The following is a 20695-nucleotide window of genomic DNA, read 5'->3' as shown; positions in this document are numbered from 1 at the left end:
ACTACAGACACCCTGGTTCCATTCCAGGCTGTATCACAGCAGTCTAAGGCACTGCATCTCAGTACTAGAGGTGTCACTACAGACACCCTGGATCACAGCGGTCTAAGACACTGCATCTCAGTACTAGAGGAGTCACTACAGACACCCTGGTTCCATTCCAGGTTGTATCACAGCAGTCTAGGGCACTGCATCTCAGTACTAGAGGAGTCACTACAGACACCCTGGTTCCATTCCAGGTTGTATCACAGCGGTCTAAGGCACTGCATCTCAGTACTAGAGGTGTCACTACAGACACCCTGGATCACAGCGGTCTAAGACACTGCATCTCAGTACTAGAGGTGTCACTACAGACACCCTGGATCACAGTGGTCTAAGACACTGCATCTCAGTGCTAGAGGAGTCACTACAGACACCCTGGTTCCATTCCAGGTTGTATCACAGCAGTCTAAGGCACTGCATCTCAGTACTAGAGGAGTCACTACAGACACCCTGGTTTCATTCCAGGCTGTATCACAGCGGTCTAAGGCACTGCATCTCAGTGCTAGAGGCGTCACTACAGACACCCTGGTTTCATTCCAGGCTGTATCACAGCGGTCTAAGACACTGCATCTCAGTGCTAGAGGCGTCACTACAGACACCCTGGTTCCATTCCAGGTTGTATCACAGCGGTCTAAGGCACTGCATCTCAGTACTAGAGGTGTCACTACAGACACCCTGTATCACAGCGGTCTAAGACACTGCATCTCAGTACTAGAGGCGTCACTACAGACACCCTGGTTTCATTCCAGGCTGTATCACAGCGGTCTAAGACACTGCATCTCAGTGCTAGAGGAGTCACTACAGACACCCTGGTTCCATTCCAGGTTGTATCACAGCGGTCTAAGGCACTGCATCTCAGTACTAGAGGTGTCACTACAGACACCCTGGTTTCATTCCAGGCTGTATCACAGCGGTCTAAGACACTGCATCTCAGTACTAGAGGTGTCACTACAGACACCCTGGTTCCATTCCAGGCTGTATCACAGCAGTCTAAGGCACTGCATCTCAGTACTAGAGGTGTCACTACAGACACCCTGGATCACAGCGGTCTAAGACACTGCATCTCAGTACTAGAGGAGTCACTACAGACACCCTGGTTCCATTCCAGGTTGTATCACAGCAGTCTAGGGCACTGCATCTCAGTACTAGAGGAGTCACTACAGACACCCTGGTTCCATTCCAGGTTGTATGACAGCGGTCTAAGGCACTGCATCTCAGTACTAGAGGTGTCACTACAGACACCCTGGATCACAGCGGTCTAAGACACTGCATCTCAGTACTAGAGGTGTCACTACAGACACCCTGGATCACAGTGGTCTAAGACACTGCATCTCAGTGCTAGAGGAGTCACTACAGACACCCTGGTTCCATTCCAGGTTGTATCACAGCAGTCTAAGGCACTGCATCTCAGTACTAGAGGAGTCACTACAGACACCCTGGTTTCATTCCAGGCTGTATCACAGCGGTCTAAGGCACTGCATCTCAGTGCTAGAGGCGTCACTACAGACACCCTGGTTTCATTCCAGGCTGTATCACAGCGGTCTAAGACACTGCATCTCAGTGCTAGAGGCGTCACTACAGACACCCTGGTTCCATTCAAGGCTGTATCACAGCGGTCTAAGGCACTGCATCTCAGTGCTAGAGGTGTCACTACAGACACCCTGGTTTCATTCCAGGCTGTATCACAGTGGTCTAAGACACTGCATCTCAGTACTAGAGGTGTCACTACAGACACCCTGGTTCCATTCCAGGCTGTATCACAGTGGTCTAAGACACTGCATCTCAGTACTAGAGGTGTCACTACAGACACCCTGGTTCCATTCCAGGTTGTATCACAGCGGTCTAAGACACTGCATCTCAGTGCTAGAGGAGTCACTACAGACACCCTGGTTCCATTCCAGGTTGTATCACAGCAGTCTAAGGCACTGCATCTCAGTACTAGAGGAGTCACTACAGACACCCTGGTTCCATTCCAGGCTGTATCACAGTGGTCTAAGACACTGCATCTCAGTACTAGAGGTGTCACTACAGACACCCTGGTTCCATTCCAGGCTGTATCACAGTGGTCTAAGACACTGCATCTCAGTACTAGAGGTGTCACTACAGACACCCTGGTTTCATTCCAGGCTGTATCACAGCGGTCTAAGACACTGCATCTCAGTACTAGAGGAGTCACTACAGACACCCTGGTTCCATTCCAGGTTGTATCACAGCGGTCTAAGACACTGCATCTCAGTACTAGAGGTGTCACTACAGACACCCCGGATCACAGCAGTCTAAGGCACTGCATCTCAGTACTAGAGGAGTCACTACAGACACCCTGGTTCCATTCCAGATTGTATCACAGCAGTCTAAGGCACTGCATCTCAGTACTAGAGGAGTCACTACAGACACCCTGGTTCCATTCCAGGCTGTATCACAGTGGTCTAAGACACTGCATCTCAGTACTAGAGGTGTCACTACAGACACCCTGGTTCCATTCCAGGCTGTATCACAGCATTCTAAGACACTGCATCTCAGTGCTAGAGGCGTCACTACAGACACTCTGGTTCCATTCCAGGTTGTATCCAACCGGCCGTGATTGGGAGTCCCATAGGGCGGCGCACAATTGGCCCATCATCGCCCGGGTTTGGCCGGTGTAGGCGTTCATTGTAAATAAGAATTTGTTCTTAACTGACTTGCCTTGTTAAATAAAGGTTAAATAAAAAATAAATGGATGTTTAGGTTCCACCTCCAAAGAATGATGAAGGCAATTGATCCATATTCACAAACTGGGTGTGGGGAATTTCCACATGGAGTTGATACACATCAATAAATAGGGCGTAGCTAGCTAGCATGCTAACCTTATCTGGCTAGCTATCTTGCTGATCTTATCTACATAGCTATCTTGCTAATCTTATCTACATAGCTATCTTGCTAACGTTATCTAGTTAGCTATCTTGCTAACCTTTTCTAGCTAGCTATCTTTCTAACATTATCTACATAGCTAATATTTTATCTGTTGTTGCCGGGTTTTTAAAAATTCCACCATATTCAAAAGATTAGCCAGCTGGCTCTGTGGCTTGTTCTCGCACTGGATTTGTCATAGCATTGATTTAGGGAAAACTTCACCACAGAAGGAAACCACTGGCCTATCTTTGACTTTGCCATCTATTGTTATCTTCAAAGTTTTGGCATCTTCCATAAATTGTGTCTGCGAATATGCCATAGAAATAGTAAGAAAGAATAAGATGAAGCTCCGGTAATATGGATAAGTATTTAAAGATAGCTGATATGTGTTTTTCTACATTGTAATGGACACGGTGCAAACTTTGGTAGGCTCCTGGCAGGCTTCGGCTGGGGTACAGCAAAGCCAAGTCAGCCCGAGCTCATGGTTCTCACAAGGGGAGGGAAATAATCGGCTACAATGATTTTGCTCATGTACGACATGCCTTTTCATTATCTGGATAGACACTCGTGGTTTTTAACTAACGTTACACCAATCAAAGCAGTGGACGGATGGGGGGAGTGGGTATGCAAAATGCTTTAATATCACACAATTATACAATTTATGAAATGGTCATATACAGTATATATTTGTTTTTATAAAGACTAGCTAAAAAATAAGTGAAAATTGACAAATTATCAAATGGATTAAGATAATTAATCCACAGATCTGTATTTAATAGTTTACAACAGTAGTTACCTTCTGAAATCTGTATTCAATTAGTTTTAAAAAGTAGTCCGTTTTTAGGATCTGTATTCAAATAGTTGTAGTCAACTATTTGTTCCCCTGTTTTTTATATTTTTATAAAGCATAGTTAAAACAGGTCTGGTATACTGTATGTGACTGTCAGAGGTCAAAGTAAAGTATTTTTGTATGGATAGTGGGGAATAAGTACATCCACTTACATTGTGCCATGCTCCATCATTGTTCTTCTCCAGGCTCTTGATCTTGACCCTCTGCTGACCCAGGTTGAATGTGTACACCAGCTTGCCATGGGCCAGGAAGAGAGCCATGAAGTTGTCCTCCGCCTCATCTGATGCATAAAATATTAGGCCAAAGGAGGACTGGGTCTTCAGGGACAGGGAGAAGTGAGACCTGGGGGAGTATGGTGCATAAGAACTAGTACTTAGACCAGAGAGCACGTGACTAGTACTTAGACCAAGAAACCAAAGTGGAGTTGTAGTTCAGAGTGGGTTCAGGATTGACCTCTGGTTGACTTCTGGTCAACCTATGTACCCACAATGTTTTCCTAGCCCCGGCATTACCTCTTAGAGAGGGACCCTGGGATGTCTGTGAACTCCTGCCTGCTGTTGGCAGTGCCCCCATAGTGATGGGCATGGCGGGTGGCACGGGGCCTGGGGGACAGGTAGCAGGGCGTCTCCTCTGTCTCTCCTGGCTCCTGGTCATCACTATTCAGTCCCAACAGGCCTTTTGGGAGGTTGGACTTATCTCTGCCCACCTTTGAGAGACAAAGGAAGTCACTTGACTGTTAGTAGTGGGTCAATGCATGCATGCCTCTAGTTCAATATTCACTGATTAATTCTGTACTCCTTCCGCATTGATTATACCAAGATGGGCATGAATAAAAATGAAAATTGACATTTCGTAGCAAACTGTGTTCACTGACATGTATGGAAATTAATGAATGTCTTTATACCTTCCTTGTATGGCCCTGCTTGGGTTTGGCAGAGTTTTTACTTTGCTTCGAGAACAGGGCAGCGGGTGGTCGCTTCACAGGGCAGTCCTGCAGAGAGGTCTGGACATTCTCAGTGTACTTCTGAAAATCCTCTGGCTCAATGTCTCTGTCTTGTCTGAAGAGAAAGAGAGAGAGAGGGAATAACATCTAAATGCCAAAGACCTAAGAGCCATAGAGATACTCACACACACACACACAACTGTCTCCATGGAAACACACTCCTTGTCCTCCCACTCGGCTCTCAACAGCAGCTCTATTTGTGAGCCTGGCTTTCCTCCTCTCATAGATAAAGCTAGGCAGCTAGGTTTTCACCAACCAACCTAAGCCAAATTAACAATTAGCATGCTCTCATAACAGCAGTCCCTGGAGAAAGGAAACAGGCTCACTAACAGTGTGCAAACTTGGACTTGTTCACTCAGAAACACATTCAGCATTGACTGGTGGTGGACGAGGTCAGCTCACCCATTGATTGCTTTATTTTAAATTGTTTAAATGTAACCTTTATTTAACTCGGCAAGTCAGTTAAGAACAAATTCTTATTTACAATGGCGGTCCACCCTGGCCAAACCCGGACGACGGTGGGGCAATTGTGCGCCGCCCTATGTGACTCCCAATCAGTTAAGTGACTTCTCTATATAGATGCAATCCATGACAATCCATTTCATCAAATGCATTAGGCTACGGGGCCACTTGAGTTGCAATCCTGTCTATGTATTTCTAATGTGATCTGAGTGCTGTGGCAGGGAGAGAGTGTTACCTGCTGATGTAGGCATAGCTGATACAGCCAGTGAAGTTCTTGATGCTGCTGCTGGGAGAGCCTCCGAAGTAGAAGTTCCTCACTGTGGATGCTGACGGGGCAGCAGTCGGACGTTTCTTCTCATGCTTGTCTTTGTCATCCACCACCAACTCATACCTAGGATAGCATTAGATGGTTCATAAGCCAATTAGTGCAATGAATAATGATAACCTATTCTATATTCAAAGAAACCTTTCAAAAATGAAGAAATCTCAAAGTGCCTTAATTAACAGCAGGACAATCTGGAAAAGCACATTGTAGATGGGAGCCATGCATTGGATTCTTACTTGTCATTATTCACTGAAGCTACCAGGAAATGGGTAATTCCATCATTGTACTGCTTCTTGTGTGATTTGACTCTGGTGCCTCTGGAGTTCAATACCACTGCTCCGTTCTCAAGGGTGATGGTAAACTCATCAGACTGGAGGAGAAAGACAGAGGAGAGTTTAGAACAGTTGTATTTCCTTTGTAGTTCCTTACGGAACTCATATTAAAAAGAGAGCATTCTTGATTTAAGAATAAATCAGTATACCCCTTCGCTGTGGTAGAACAGGAGACCAGTAGGCTGCAGTGTCCTGAAGTTAAGGCCTCCCTCGAAGGAGTCGAAAGGAGATATCTTTGCCGCAGACCCTAGGTAGCTCTCTCCAGTGAAATAGGCTTTACGGGACATCTGTGACAATCCATGACACAACAGGGATATTGTCAACTATTGTTGTTCAGTTGATTCTGTATATGCTTTGTCTAGTAGAGTTTAATGTGGACTACAGTACATACAAAGTAGTCCTCAGGACAACCGCTGCTGATGCCAATAGTGCCAGGTTCTTCCAGGAGGTTGAAGTCTTTCTTCTGGAACTGGAAACCCTTCACACAGCCCTTCAGCCCAACCAGGGAGGACAGATCAGGCCTGGGGGAGAGGGAACAGGCTCATAGTTTCATGGGGCATAGCTGTCTAATGCCAATGTTATAATCTGTTGATATTGTGTTACAATTGTCAATTGCTTTTAAGGTTATACCTCTGTCAAAGTCCTTGGATTGGTGTGAGAAAGTGCATGCTTGTGGTGTTGGTTGGACAACTCACCTGGAGAGGAGAATGTGCGAGGGGGCTCCTCCTATGTAGATATCAGAGAAGGGCAGAGTCTTTTTCTCGTTCTCCATGGACTTCACGTGACTCTTGTCCACCAATAGAATGAACTTCTTGGAGTAATGGTAGATCACTGACACCTATAAAAAAACAGTGTAGATTAGATTACTGTTGAGGACATTTATTTTATTCCCACAGTTGTAGAATGCACACCCCTGCAGACACAAAGGGAGTGGGCTGATTTAGATTTACCTCATGGTATCTTGCGTCCTTGATTTGTAGTTTGGGTGAGTTACTCTCCATGACGATCGGGCCTCCACTGAAGCCAAAGTCATACATGAGACGTAGGAAGCCATTCTTCAACTCCAACAGGAAGAAGTTGTCCTGGAAAGAAGATAGAAGAATTACAAAAACAATTGTTCACAGTTACATGATGAAGAAAAATGATTGGTAAATCTCTATGCTCTCTGAAGTATTACAAGGCATAGCATTGCATCACGGACTGACTGTGTTGCTTGTTCAAATATAAAGGTGACATTTTTGTTGCTATGTTTACCCCATTGACCATGAGTAACAGGATACCGTTGTTTGCCACTGTCCGAACAGCAATGTCAAACCGGGTGACGATGCCAAATTTACCCCTCCTCTCCATGTTGTTGATGAGGGCATACCCAGTTCCGTCAAACAGGTAGCTGGCGATACGACTCTGTGAGAATGCCAGCTTATACCTGATAGGGCAAAGAAAACAATGTTCGATTTAAGTCAACATTAAGTTACTTTTCTGAACAAGCCTCAGATGTAGACGTGGACTCTTTAAAGGCAGAGGTAATATCTAAAGTTACCAACAAAAATGTTTGGACAAGATGCAGTATATCATACCTGGGACAAGGTGTTGAAGCAACTACATCCATCTTGTGGGTCTGTTTGAAATTGTACATACTGATGACATCGTTATTCAAAGAGGCCAATTCGATGCAGCCCACAAAAGGAGCTAGGCTTAGTGCAGGTGGAAGCTACAAGAAAAACAAATAAACAACATTCAGAATCTTATCTTGGAAGCGTAAATACAGAATCATTGCAATACTGATTCAATCCTGCTGTGTCAATGGGTCTTGTGTGAAGTACAGGTTACATCAACACTGTATGATGAAAACAGTCTGCTATGCATTCGCCAATGCCACAGAACTCTGATCAGAGGCTGGTGTCATATCCTGTTAGAAAGTAATACTGTACCCTGACATCAGCGGGGACGCCACCCACAAAGAAGACAGTGTCTTCAGGATCCAGGTCGAACAGGGAGTCGGTGCCAAAGGCCTCTCCCTTCTGGATGAATTTCTGCTCGTCTGTGGAAGCCTGACTGGGTACGGTCAGAAACACTTTGCCATGTCTGCCCATCCTGTCAAAACAGAGACACAAAGCAGCGTGAATAATCAGTCACATCAACACCATTACCTCCTGTATGGGCAGATCAGCCTCCTAGCTCCCTGTGAGTGGTTAGACTAGACAGATGTATTGACTGTGTGAATGGATGGACGACCTTTAGCCTGGTCGCAGATCTGTACTCAGTGGTGTAAAGTACATAAGTAAAAATACTACTTAAGTAGTTTTTTGGGGTATCTTTACTATTTACAATTTTTGACAACTTTACTTTTACTTCACTACATTCCTAAAGAAAATAATGTACTTTCTAACTCCATACATACACCCAAAAGTACTCATTACAATTTGAATGCTTAGCTGTCACGTTCTGACCTTAGTTCTTTTGCTATGTCTTTGTTTTAGGTTGGTCAGGGCGTGAGTTGGGGTGGGTTGTCTATGTTCGTTTTTCTATGTTGTGTTTTGCATTTGGCCTGGTATGGTTCTCAATCAGAGGCAGGTGTCATTAGTTGTCTCTGATTAAGAATCATACTTAGGCAGCCTTTTCCCACCTGTGTTTCGTGGGTGATTGTTTTCTGTCTTTGTGTATGTCACCAGACAGGACTGTTTAATTTCGTGTCATTCTCTGTTATATTTGTTTTAGTGTTCTGTGTTTAAAAAATTCATCATGAACACGTACCACGCTGTACATTGGTCCTCCGATCCTTCATACTCCTCAGACGAGGACGACAAACGTTACATTAGCAGTACAGGAAAATGGTCCAATTCACAGACTTATCAAGAGAACGTCCCTGGTCATCCCTACTGCCTTTGATCTGGCAGACTCACTTAATTTACAAACTAATAATTTGTATTATGTCTGAGTGGTGGAGTGTGCCCCTGGCTGTCAAAAATATAGAATAATAAGGAAATCGTGTCGTTTGGTTTGCTTGATATAAGGAATTTGATGTATAGCATTTACTTTTACTCAATAATGATAGTTGAGTTCTTTTCCCACCACTGTACTTAAGTACATTTAATACCAGATACTTTTAGACTTTTACTCAAGTAGTATTTTACTGGGTGACTTTCACTTTCTATTACTTGAGTCATTTTATATTAAGGTATCTTTATTTTTATTCAGGTATGACAATTCAGTACTTTTTCCACCTCTGGCTGTACTGTATGTGCTTTAGCCAAGTCCTTTGTCATTGGTTGTCAGTCATGATGCCAAACATGTATGGCGTGACAGCAGACATGACAGAAGTCTTGTCTATCAAGCATTAACTGATCTGCTTCCAGAATATGAGAGTCAATCTGTGTGGATCTGTTTCTTAGGAAATACTCTACTGTACCTCTCCACTTTGATGAGGTTGAAGACTGGAGGCCATTGGCTGATAGGCTTTGAACCAAGTGGGATCTCGACATCTTCCTCTCCCAGGTTGTAGACGTACACCAGGTTGTCATTCTTGATTGCCAGACCCATGTAGTCCTTCCTACCCTACATGATATATAGGACAAAAAACAAGGTTACAGGTTTTATACAACATATAATGCATGTACTGTAATATGGAATCCCTGCCTGTGCTCTTTTCAGGAAAAGCAAAGCATCCAAATCTTTGGTTTCATAAAACCAACGAATGGTCACTGAGAGTGCCATTTCTAAGGAAACACCACTGCCTAATTTACAGCAGTGGCAGAATCACCAGGGTAAGCAGCATCGTTAATGAGAACAGAGAGGCCCAGAGAGGAGAGATCTGCCCTGCTGTCAATAAGCCCCTATGGGTGGGGGTTAACGCCATTTATGTAAAGGATCCCCGACTTTGAAGGCAGTGGCACACACTATTGTTAACAGGGGTTTCCTGGAAACCTTTCAAAAACGGCAACCGTCTGCTTTCAAAGGCCTCTCCTGCTCACATAATGACAACAAACCATTCATCTGCACACAAGCTGCTCTCCCTTTCATCTCAGGCCATCCTCAGGGTCCAAGTCTGGGAAGTTTCAATAGCAGATCTGGGCCATTCTGCACCCCTCTCCTCCCACCCACCCACCCACCCACTTCTTGCACACAACAGAACAATGCCTCAGTCAGATCACAGGAGCCATTGTGTTCTATGCTGCTATCCTGATCCCAGATGTGTTTATGCTTTATGGCAAACTCCCATGGTAGTGACATCACAACAGCACGAGTTGGCTATACAGGACAAACATATCTGCTTTATAAAAGAGCCAAGCTGCTGAACCCAGAACCAGCCCTGCTCCCTGTTCCCTGTCCCTCCTCTCCCCCAAGCATCCTCACGTTTCTGTCTCCCAGATAGAAGATGAAGCGGTCCTCGATAGGGTCCTTATCTGGGTCCACCCTGATGAACAGGCTGATGGTGGTCACTGTCTTCAGGTCCTCCAGGTTGGTGTGGGGCTGCACCTGAACCGATGACTGACCATTGAACTTCATGGACACTTGGACCTATGGTGTGACAAAACATGATATATCCATGTCATACGACCTTGATTACGAACAAGACTTGGGATTATAGTAACATGAGACTAAATTGAATTTTACTCATCATAGGTGGATGAAAGTACATTTCGGTTGTGATATAGTGATTGTTAAGATGATAATATTGACCTTCTTGGCCACACTCCTGGCCTGGGCAATGAGCTCTCTGATCCTCATGATGTTAGTGGTCACATTGTTCACTTGGTTCTTCTCCTCCACCACACGCAGCTTATGCAGCAGTTCAGGGACCAGCTCAGACAGGTTCTCCACTAAAGACACCACCATAGATGGAGAGGAAGATGACAATTTACAACAATAATTCAACTACTTTTTTCTATTAAGCCACCACAACCACAGAGCATTTTTTCTGAGAATCTCTGTTCAGTTTTACACTTACTAGTTCCAGTGTAATGCTTTGTCATGAAGTCTTCTCTGTTGAGGATTGAAATGCTGTTGTCTGTATGGGTGTACTGTACCTGCTTCCCCAGCAGAGACTACAGCACGGTCAAAGGCTGCAGCAGAGTAATCTTGGTTCTTCATGCTGGTGGCCCACTCCTCCACCTTCTCGTGGATGGGGGTGATGGTCTGCAGGACCTCCACTGACCGGTTCAGGGTGCCTTCAGCCACCTCCTCGGTGAGCTCCAGACGCTTGGTGGTTCTGCCTGGAAGGTCAGAGTGGAATTCAGAACAAAAGAAAATGTCACTAAAGAGATGAGAGCAACCTTGGAAGGGAAGTGAATACAATGATGTGTATGTCAGAGACCCTAGATAGGCTACGGGCCAGAAAGATAATGTGTTTTACCTGGCTCAATTCCCTTGATATCTTTCAGTACTACCGCTAGTTTTTTGGTGTAATCCCCCATGGTCTCCTTGGTCTCCTCAATGTATTTCATCTTGTCCAGAACCTCAGCTTCAACCTCTGTGGAGATAATTTACACATGCATCATCACTGAGCATAACCTGTACAAGTTAGTTTCTAACAATAATCAAACAGTGCTGAACCAGAAAATGTGTTATACCAAATTGCTCAGAGCGCAATGAAACAGATTCCTTGAAGACATTCTCACTCTGGGTCTTCAGAAACCCCAGCTGGGTGTTGATCCCATCGCTGGCCTGCCATAGACAGCACAGTTTTAGGTTACCAAGCGAAAATCACAGTACAGTAGCCTAAATATATGATATGTAGCTAATTGCGCATTTCAGACAACCTACATCCTCAGCTCTTGTTGCTAAATCCATTGTTGCCAGTCCAGTGATGTTGGCCTCTTCGATGTACTGGACTATGTTGTTGTACACATTGGCTGTAACCAGAGCCTTCTGCACGAAGCCGTTGGCATCACTGCGTTTCAGAGCACTAGGTGAAAAGAAACATACCACAAAATCAATGTCTGGTTAGAATGTTTGTAAAGCATTGAGGATAAGGAACATAGCTGAAGTGCTGGCCTACTTTTAACTGGTGCTACTACTGTACATTAAAGGGTGGCCTTTCAATGGTGCTTTTATCCCGTGTTGGATAAACATGTTCAGTGGGTATTTTGTATCTTGAATGTGGTGTCCATTATCATAGAGTAGAGGATATTCAAGTGTAGTGGTACTTAGTAGTTGGTTGGTTCTACAATGTGATGTGCATTTATAATGGACTAAGGAGGAGTGTTTAGAGTGATGCAATGATTAGATCACTACTATGTAACATCACTACTGCTCACTACTCCAGCTCGTCCGCTTGACTCTGGAGGTCCTCTGCGTGGTCCTGGGCTCTCAGGACCAGGTCTCTGTCTGTCAGGGGCAGCACCTCAGTCTTCTCCTGCAGCCCCTTGCTGGCGCCGTCGATCGCAGCGTGGTATTCAGTCACGTTCTACACAGACAAAGACCCCATTCCAGGACTTAACTGACAATATTACCTCTGAATGATTATATTTCCCTACTGAGTAACCCAATAGAGAGGCAATTGACTTAAAGGGGAATTGTTCAAAGAAGCAGTGGCTTTTTCGATCCCAATCAATTCCAAAAATGAGTCTCTCATTTTGTCTGTCTGTTAAATTTGTTATGGATTGCATAGACCAGTACATGGGACTCTCCCTGTCAGTCCATATTCAACACATGAACTGAAACATTACATGATGACCTCATTGAGTGGGTCCAAAACACAAAGCTTTCAGGCATAGCAGGTTAATAGTGACTATGGTGTGTACACTCTTAACATTTTTTTTCTATCTAGAACCTAAAAGTGTTCTTCGGCTGTCCTCATAGGAGAACCCTTTGAAGAACCCTTTTTGGTTCCAGGTAGAATACTTTTGCGTTCCATGTAGAACCATTTCCATAGAGGATTCTAAATGAAACCCAAAAGGGTTCTACCTAGAACCAAAAAAGGTTATCCTATGGGGACAGCCGAAGAACCCTTTTGGAAGCCTTTTTCCTAAGAGTATACAGGCCGAGAACAGACCTTACCTGCACCAGGAGATGCATCTCGGCCACAGTATTTTCAGTGTCCATGATAAGGTCTTTAGCCAACTGCAAGGTGTCATTCACAGCTTCGTGGTTCTCTATCAGTTCCTGCTGCTTGGCCTGGGAGCGAGAGTGGACAGGATTAGCGAATACTCTGACTAACCGAGAATAAACATTGTGTAGAGAGTACTGGTTATGTATCTCTCCCATATGAACACTTGTATCATAAAAGTACACAAATCATAGGTAGAATCATTTCAAATGTCAAATGAAAGCTGCAAGCCTAATCGATGCAGAACATCAACATTTAATTTACAGAACTCCCTTTAACAACTTGTATTTTGCCCTAAAGAGGCAAGAGAGAGATATGTGTTGACAGCAGTTATGAGTATGGTACAGTAACATTCTCTTTCCCCCATAGTAACCCTGGCTGTGTTTCTCCTGCCACGACTTGTGTTGACTAATCTGCTATGGGAAGGAAGAGCCCCAGATTATGGTCTGCCTCCTGTTTGGACAGTACACCATTCACGGAATAGATTTGAAGCCGAGGCCCAGATCAAGGAGATAACACACACATACAGCCCTGCACCAGCTGGTTGTCCTATCTCTAGCCTTCACTGCAGCAGCTGGTTGCTCCTCGCACCAGCCTTCACTGCAGCAGCTGGTTGCTCCTCGCTCCAGCTTTCACTGCAGCAGCTGGTTGCTCCTAGCTCCAGCCTTCACTGCAACAGCTGGTTGCTCCCAGCTCCAGCCTTCACTGCAACAGCTGGTTGCTCCCAGCTCCAGCCTTCACTGCAACAGCTGGTTGCTCCCAGCTCCAGCCTTCACTGCAACAGCTGGTTGCTCCCAGCTCCAGCCTTCACTGCAACAGCTGGTTGCTCCTAGCTCCAGCCTTCACTGCAACAGCTGGTTGCTCCCAGCTCCAGCCTTCACTGCAACAGCTGGTTGCTCCTAGCTCCAGCCTTCACTGCAACAGCTGGTTGCTCCTAGCTCCAGCCTTCACTGCAACAGCTGGTTGCTCCCAGCTCCAGCCTTCACTGCAACAGCTGGTTGCTCCTAGCTCCAGCCTTCACTGCAACAGCTGGTTGCTCCTAGCTCCAGCCTTCACTGCAACAGCTGGTTGCTCCCAGCTCCAGCCTTCACTGCAACAGCTGGTTGCTCCTAGCTCCAGCCTTCACTGCAACAGCTGGTTGCTCCTAGCTCCAGCCTTCACTGCAGCAGCTGGTTGCTCCCAGCTCCAGCCTTCACTGCAGCAGCTGGTTGCTCCCAGCTCCAGCCTTCACTGCAGCAGCTGGTTGCTCCCAGCTCCAGCCTTCACTGCAACAGCTGGTTGCTCCTAGCTCCAGCCTTCACTGCAGCAGCTGGTTGCTCCCAGCTCCAGCCTTCACTGCAGCAGCTGGTTGCTCCTAGCTCCAGCCTTCACTGCAACAGCTGGTTGCTCCTAGCTCCAGCCTTCACTGAAGCAGCTGGTTGCTCCTAGCTCCAGCCTTCACTGCAGCAGCTGGTTGCTCCTAGCTCCAGCCTTCATTACAGCACAACCACAATAGGCCCATAATGTCAATTTGTACATGACAACAGGGCCAGTCTCTGGTATAAATTAGAATCGCAATCCCTCAGGATTTCACACCATAATGAATAGGAACAACAGGCCTGTTGTATTGTATTTTGGATCTATTATTTAAAATCTTTCAGTTGTCTAACTAGCCCCATGCCTCAGATGGAGGAAACGTTCAGGATCTGTACAAAATTACTGTACACATTCAAGTAGCTGTGGTTATTCAACTCTAAGGGGCATATCCTCTTGATATGGGCTATGGGGTTACGCTTGTGTTGTACAATAATGTATCTACCCCCCACTTTGTGCCTCCTAACAATCCCTAACAGCTGTTTCTGTATTATTGTTCTCTACTACTAAATACCATGGGTAACTGAGTTCTCTGGCAGATGTTGGGAACAACTACAATCCCCATACTGTATGGCAGAGAGGGAATATCTGGTCTATTCCTTGGAAGGAGATGAACTGTTGCTTTCCAGTGATAAAGTCAAGCTGAATTCCTGCAACAGTCAGAGGGAAGATAAAGGCAAACGGTACTGATGCACCTCAGAGCAGGCTGGAGCTGCACTGATCTCTTTAGCTGGGCGCTATCAAATCAATTGTTATTGGTCACATACACATGGTTAGCAGATGTTAATGCGGGTGAATTGAAATGCTTGTTATTCTGGTTCCGACAGTGCAGTAATATCTAACAAGTAACCTTTCAATTCCCCAACAACTACCTAATGCACACAAATCAAAAAGGGGTGAATGAGAATATGTACATGTAAATATATGGATGAGCGATGGCCGAGCGGCATCGGCAAGGTGCAATAGATGGTATAAAATACAGTATATACATATGATATGAGTAATGTAAGACATGTAAACATTATTAAAGTGGCATTATTTAAAGTGGCATTGTTTAAGTGACTAGCGATCAGAGTGAGCTGTGGTAACGAAACCATGCTGACAAACACAGGGAGCCAGGGAGTCAGGCAAGCAGAGAGCCAAGGAGTCGGGCAGCCAGTAGGGAAGGCATAAAGTCAGTCAGGCAGCCAGTCAGTCAGCTAGAGGCATTTGGGGAGGCAGGAGGAGAGAGGCTCCAGACGGCACGCTCTAGTCCAAGCTGACCCCGGGGTCGTGGGAAGTTACCTCACTCTTCTGGAATTTGACAGTGTTGGCTTTGTTCATGTCTTCCGTCTCCTGGACAGTGTTGGCAGCCTTCTGGAGGATCTCCTGGGCCTCAGAGAGCTTGTTGGTGAAGCGGGAGAGCACCTCCCGTACCGGGGCCACGCGGCTGTCTGTACTGATCAGCTTCTTCTCCAGCTGACGCATGCGTCTAAGGACTGGACAACACAAACATTTGTAAATACACAAGACCACAGAGCTTGTCTCTACCTCTCCATTATAACACGTCTGTAGCGTGTGTGTTTCTTTGTGTAGATGTGTCTATGTGTGAATCTGTGCATTTTTTCTCACGGTCGTGGGCCTCGGTTGACTCATCGGTGGCGATGGGTTCTTGTGGGGAAAGGTCCAGTTTCTTTATCCAGGCCACCATGCCCTCGGCAACAGCTGTCTTTTGAATGATGATCTCTGGGTCCAGATCCTGATGAACACTGTACAGCTTCCAGTCACTGATCATCTCTGTGAGACACAGACACAACACAGAGCACAGGGGGAAGGAAGGCTGGGATATGGCTATGGGACCAAAAGCACCCTCATAAACAAGTGCTGATCAATGGATGGCAGTAGGAAATACAGCAAAGGTGATTTGGATTTAAATCTTAAGGCAAGGCGGGCTTAAAAAGTAATTGGATATCATATATCAACATTTATAACATACCTAGGAGCATTATGAATAATGGGGGAGGTGTACGGTGCTCAGAGAGGCATAGCAGTGTATCTTTAGCAGGCTTAACAATACCTTCAATTAGCACTTTGATGGCGGTAAGGTTAGTTGTCAGCTCATCAGCCAGAGTGAAGCTCTGTAGTGTGTCGTCATCCACTCTGTCCCCCAAGGACTTCAGTACACTCTCCTGGCCCACAGCAAACACCACACAGATCAATTACATAGTCAAGACATGAAAAGCACCACAGAACACAAATATCAATGACACATTCTGGACACCACCACCACAAGCTCAACTAAAACAGATTTGATGGCTCAGAGATAACTGAACTGTATAACCTTAGTCTCTCGTGACAGACGTTAACATTAAAATTTTAAATCGAGTAGTGGGAGATAGTGGGAGATTTGGTTCTGGAACAGCTTCTACCCCCAAGCCAGAAGACTGCTAAATAGTTTCATTTTTTAGTCTACACTAGTTGTTTACGAAGCATGCAACAAAAACATTTGAGTTAGTATGAATTAACTCTATGTTGGTTTTTGCATTTGGACATTATTTCACCTCCAGAGAAATGTCAACTATGAAAGGAGGAAGGTGGAGGAGGATGAGTGATGAAGGTGTCCTCTTACCGTCTCTGCAAGATGGTTCATGTCTAAGAGTAGAACAGCGCTGGCCTCCTCCAGCTGCCCAGTCTGGGTCCTCATCAGAGCTGACTTATTCCTCCAGTTCACAAACTGTGTCTGGAAACAAAACATAGGGGTAATGGGATACACTTCCACAATACTATTACAATACACTACATTTATGTTAGGATTGTGAGAAGAAAATGATGTGATTCACACAGTAGAATGGTTGTTAGATTGGCTCGTTGGTTGGTTGGTTGGTGTATGATATTTGCCAAACTTTATTTTTAGAAAAACTCTGCTAGTTGAGCTGCTTATTTGTCTTATTTAAATCAAAATGAACTGATAATATAGGTGTGTATAAACATATTGAGTCCCAACTATATCAGCCTGAGCAGAGAGAAAGGCTGTACATGGTGTGATCATAACAACATACAGGAACTCAAGTTCTTTTATTCACCTGACCTAGAATTCCTTACAATCAAATGCCGACCGCATTATCTACCAAGAGAATTCTCTTCGATCATAATCACAGTCATGTATATCCCGCCCCAATCAGACACATCGACGGCCCTGAAATAACTTGTTTTGACTCTATGTAAACTGGAAACCACATATCCTGAGGCTGCATTTATTGTAGCTGGGGATTTAAACAAGGCTAATCTGAAAACAAGGCTCCCTAAATTTTATCAGCATATCTAATGCGTGACCCGGGCTGGCAAAACCCTGGATCGTTGTTATTCTAACTTCAGCAACGCATATAAAGCCCTTCCCCACCCTCCTTTCGGAAAATCTGACCACAACTCCTTTTTGTTGCTTCCAGCCTACAGACAGAAACTAAAACAGGAAGCGCCCGTGCTCAGGTCTGTTCAACACTGGTCCGAACAATCGGATTCCACCCTTCAAGATTGCTTCGGTCACGTGAACTGGGATATGTTCTGCATAGCGTCGGACAATAACATTGATGAATACGCTGATTTGGTGAGCGAGTTAATTAGCAAGTGCATCGGTGATGTTGTACCCACAGCGTCTATTAAAACATTCCCCAACCAGAAACCGTGGATTGATGGCAGCATCCGCGCAAAACTGAAAGCGCGCGAACCACTGCTTTTAATCAGGGCAAGGTGACCGGAAGCATGACCGAATACAAACAGTGTAGCTATTCCCTCCGCAAGGCAATCAAACAAGCTAAGTGTCAGTATAGAGACAAAGTAGAGTCGCAATTCAACGGCTCAGACACGAGAGGTATGTGGCAGGGTCTACAGTCAATCATGGACTACAAAAGGAAAACCAGCCCCATCGCGGACCACGATGTCTTGCTCCCAGGCAAACTAAACAACTTCTTTGCTCGCTTTGAGGACAACACAGTGCCACTGACATGGCCCGCTACCAAAACCTGCGGGCTCTCCTTCACTGCAGTCAACATGAGTAAAACATTTAAACGTGTTAACCCTCGCAAGGCTGCAGGCCCAGACGGCATCCCCAGCTGCGTCCTCAGAGCATGTGCAGACCAGCTGGCTGGTGTGTTTACGGACATATTCAATCAATCTTTAACCCAGTCTGCTGGTCCCACATGCTTCAAGAGGGCCACCATTGTTCCTGTTCCCAAGAAAGCAAAGGTAACTGAGCTAAACGACTACCGCCCCGTAGCACTCTGTAACGGCTTTCTTTCTGGGAAGGAGAGGCGGACCAAAACGCAGCGTGGTTATAGTTCATGGTAATTTAATAAGGTAACTCAAACATGAACAGGAATACAAAACAATAAACGTGAAAACCAAACCAGCCCTATCTGGTGCAGAAAACACAAAGACAGGAAACAACCACCCACAAAACCCAACACAAAACAGGCTACCTAAATATGGTTCCCAATCAGAGACAATTACTAACACCTGCCTCTGATTGAGAACCATATCAGGCCAAACATAGAAATAGACAAACCAGACACACAACATAGAATGCCCACCTAGCTCACGTCCTGACCAAAACTAAAACAAGGAAAACACAAAAGAACTATGGTCAGAACGTGACACACTCACTTCCGTCATCTTGAAGTGCTTTGAGAGACTAGTCAAGGACCATATCATCTCCACCCTACCTGACATCCTAGACCTTCTCCAATTTGCTTACCGCCCCAATAGGTCCACAGACGACGCAATCGCAATCACACTGCACTCTTCCCTAACCCATCTGGACAAGAGGAATACCTATGTAAGAATGCTGTGCATCGACTACAGCTCAACATTTAACACCATAGTACCCTCCAAACTTGTCACCCCGCTCTGTGCAACTGGGTCCTGGACTTCCTGACGGGCCGCCCCCAGGTGGTGAGGGTAGGAAACAACATCTCCACCCCGCTGATCCTCAACACTGGGGCCCCACAAGGGTGCGTTCTCAGCCCTCACCTTGTACTCCCTGTTCACCCATGACTGCATGGCCATGCATGCCTCCAACTCAATCATCAAGTTCGCAGACGACACTATAGTGGTAGGCTTGATTACCAACAACGACGAGACGGCCTACAGGGAGTAGGTGAGGGCCCTCGGAGTGTGGTGTCAGGAAAATAACCTCACACTCAATGTCAACAAAACAAAGGAGATGATCGGGGACTTCAGAAAACAGCAAAGGGAGCAGCCCCCTATCCACATCGACGGGACAGTAGTGGAGAAGGTGGAAAGTTTTAAGTTCCTTGGCATATACATCACGGACAAACTGAAATGGTCCACCCACACAGACAGCGTGGTGAAGAAGGCTCAGCAGCACCTCTTCAACCTCAGGAGGCTGAAGAAATTTGTCTTGTCACCAAAAACACTCACAAACATTTATAGATGCACAATGGAGAGCATCCTGTCAGGCTGTATCACCGCCTGGTACGGCAACTGCTCCGCCCACAACTGTAAGGCTCTCCAGAGGGTGGTGAGGTCTGCATCACTGGGGGCAAACTACCTGCCCTCCAGGACACCTACACCACCAGATGTCACAGGAAGGCCAAAAAGATCATCAAGGACAACAACCACCCGAGCCACTGCCTGTTCACCCCGTTATCATCCAGAAGGCAAGGTCAGTACAGGTGCATCAAAGCGGGGACCGAGAGACTGAAAAACAGCTTCTATCTCAAGGCCATCAGACTGTTAAACAGCAATCTCTAACATTGAGTGGCTGCTGCCAACATACTGACTCATCTCTAGCCACTTTAATAAAGAAACATTCATTACATCAATTTATCACTAGCCACTTTAAACAATGACACTTTATACTGTATAATGTTTACATACCCTACATTACTCATCTAATATGTATATACAGTACTCTATACCATCTACTGCATCTTGCCTATGCCGTCCGGCCATCGCTCATTCATATATTTTTATGTACGTATTCTTATTCATTCCTTTACACTTTTGTGTATAAGGTAGTTGTTGTGAAATTGTTAGGTTAGATTACTTGTTAGATATTACTGCATGGTCAGAACTAGAAGCACAAGCATTTCGCTACACTCGCATTAACATCTGCTAACCATGTGTATGTGACAAATAAAATTTGATTTGATTTGAAAATGTACCATACCTGCAGACGTTGGGCGGTGTAGTTGTAGTACTTGAGCCTGTCGTTGGCTGCAGCCCCAGTGGAGATGTTCAACACACTGACCTTCACCTGGTCCAGGGTCTTATTGGACAGCCTCAGGTCACCAATCAGGTGCCAGATACACTCATCACAACCTGGTGGTAGGGAGGAGACAACATTTTTGTGTGTAATTTCCCCAACATCACATCATGCTAAAATCCAACACAAAGG

General features: G+C 45.4%; 1 protein-coding gene across 1 annotated transcript in view; it reads right to left on the bottom strand.

The window, feature by feature from the left end:
* The window catches only part of LOC115107671 (laminin subunit alpha-4-like), a 41287-nt gene that overhangs the window by 7178 nt on the left and 13414 nt on the right, over window positions 1–20695 (bottom strand). Inside the window, exons 9-34 of the mRNA XM_029631172.2 lie at window positions 20468–20619; window positions 16910–17020; window positions 16358–16469; window positions 15913–16077; window positions 15586–15779; window positions 12900–13016; window positions 12158–12306; window positions 11664–11805; window positions 11471–11564; window positions 11254–11370; window positions 10928–11113; window positions 10581–10720; window positions 10254–10418; window positions 9310–9455; window positions 7832–7994; window positions 7478–7611; window positions 7155–7326; window positions 6851–6982; window positions 6596–6738; window positions 6292–6421; window positions 6050–6187; window positions 5805–5938; window positions 5479–5634; window positions 4683–4836; window positions 4291–4484; window positions 3931–4120 (exon numbers count right to left, since the gene is read on the bottom strand). Of these exons, the coding sequence (XP_029487032.1) occupies window positions 3931–4120; window positions 4291–4484; window positions 4683–4836; window positions 5479–5634; window positions 5805–5938; window positions 6050–6187; window positions 6292–6421; window positions 6596–6738; window positions 6851–6982; window positions 7155–7326; window positions 7478–7611; window positions 7832–7994; window positions 9310–9455; window positions 10254–10418; window positions 10581–10720; window positions 10928–11113; window positions 11254–11370; window positions 11471–11564; window positions 11664–11805; window positions 12158–12306; window positions 12900–13016; window positions 15586–15779; window positions 15913–16077; window positions 16358–16469; window positions 16910–17020; window positions 20468–20619 (3830 nt within the window). The remainder of the gene's footprint in view (window positions 1–3930; window positions 4121–4290; window positions 4485–4682; window positions 4837–5478; window positions 5635–5804; window positions 5939–6049; window positions 6188–6291; window positions 6422–6595; window positions 6739–6850; window positions 6983–7154; window positions 7327–7477; window positions 7612–7831; window positions 7995–9309; window positions 9456–10253; window positions 10419–10580; window positions 10721–10927; window positions 11114–11253; window positions 11371–11470; window positions 11565–11663; window positions 11806–12157; window positions 12307–12899; window positions 13017–15585; window positions 15780–15912; window positions 16078–16357; window positions 16470–16909; window positions 17021–20467; window positions 20620–20695) is intronic.

Source organism: Oncorhynchus nerka, linkage group LG24, assembly GCF_034236695.1.
Source record: "Oncorhynchus nerka isolate Pitt River linkage group LG24, Oner_Uvic_2.0, whole genome shotgun sequence".
Lineage (NCBI taxonomy): Eukaryota > Metazoa > Chordata > Actinopteri > Salmoniformes > Salmonidae > Oncorhynchus > Oncorhynchus nerka.
The sequence above is the reverse complement of the archived record's forward strand: the minus strand, read 5'-3'. Positions and strand labels throughout refer to the sequence as shown.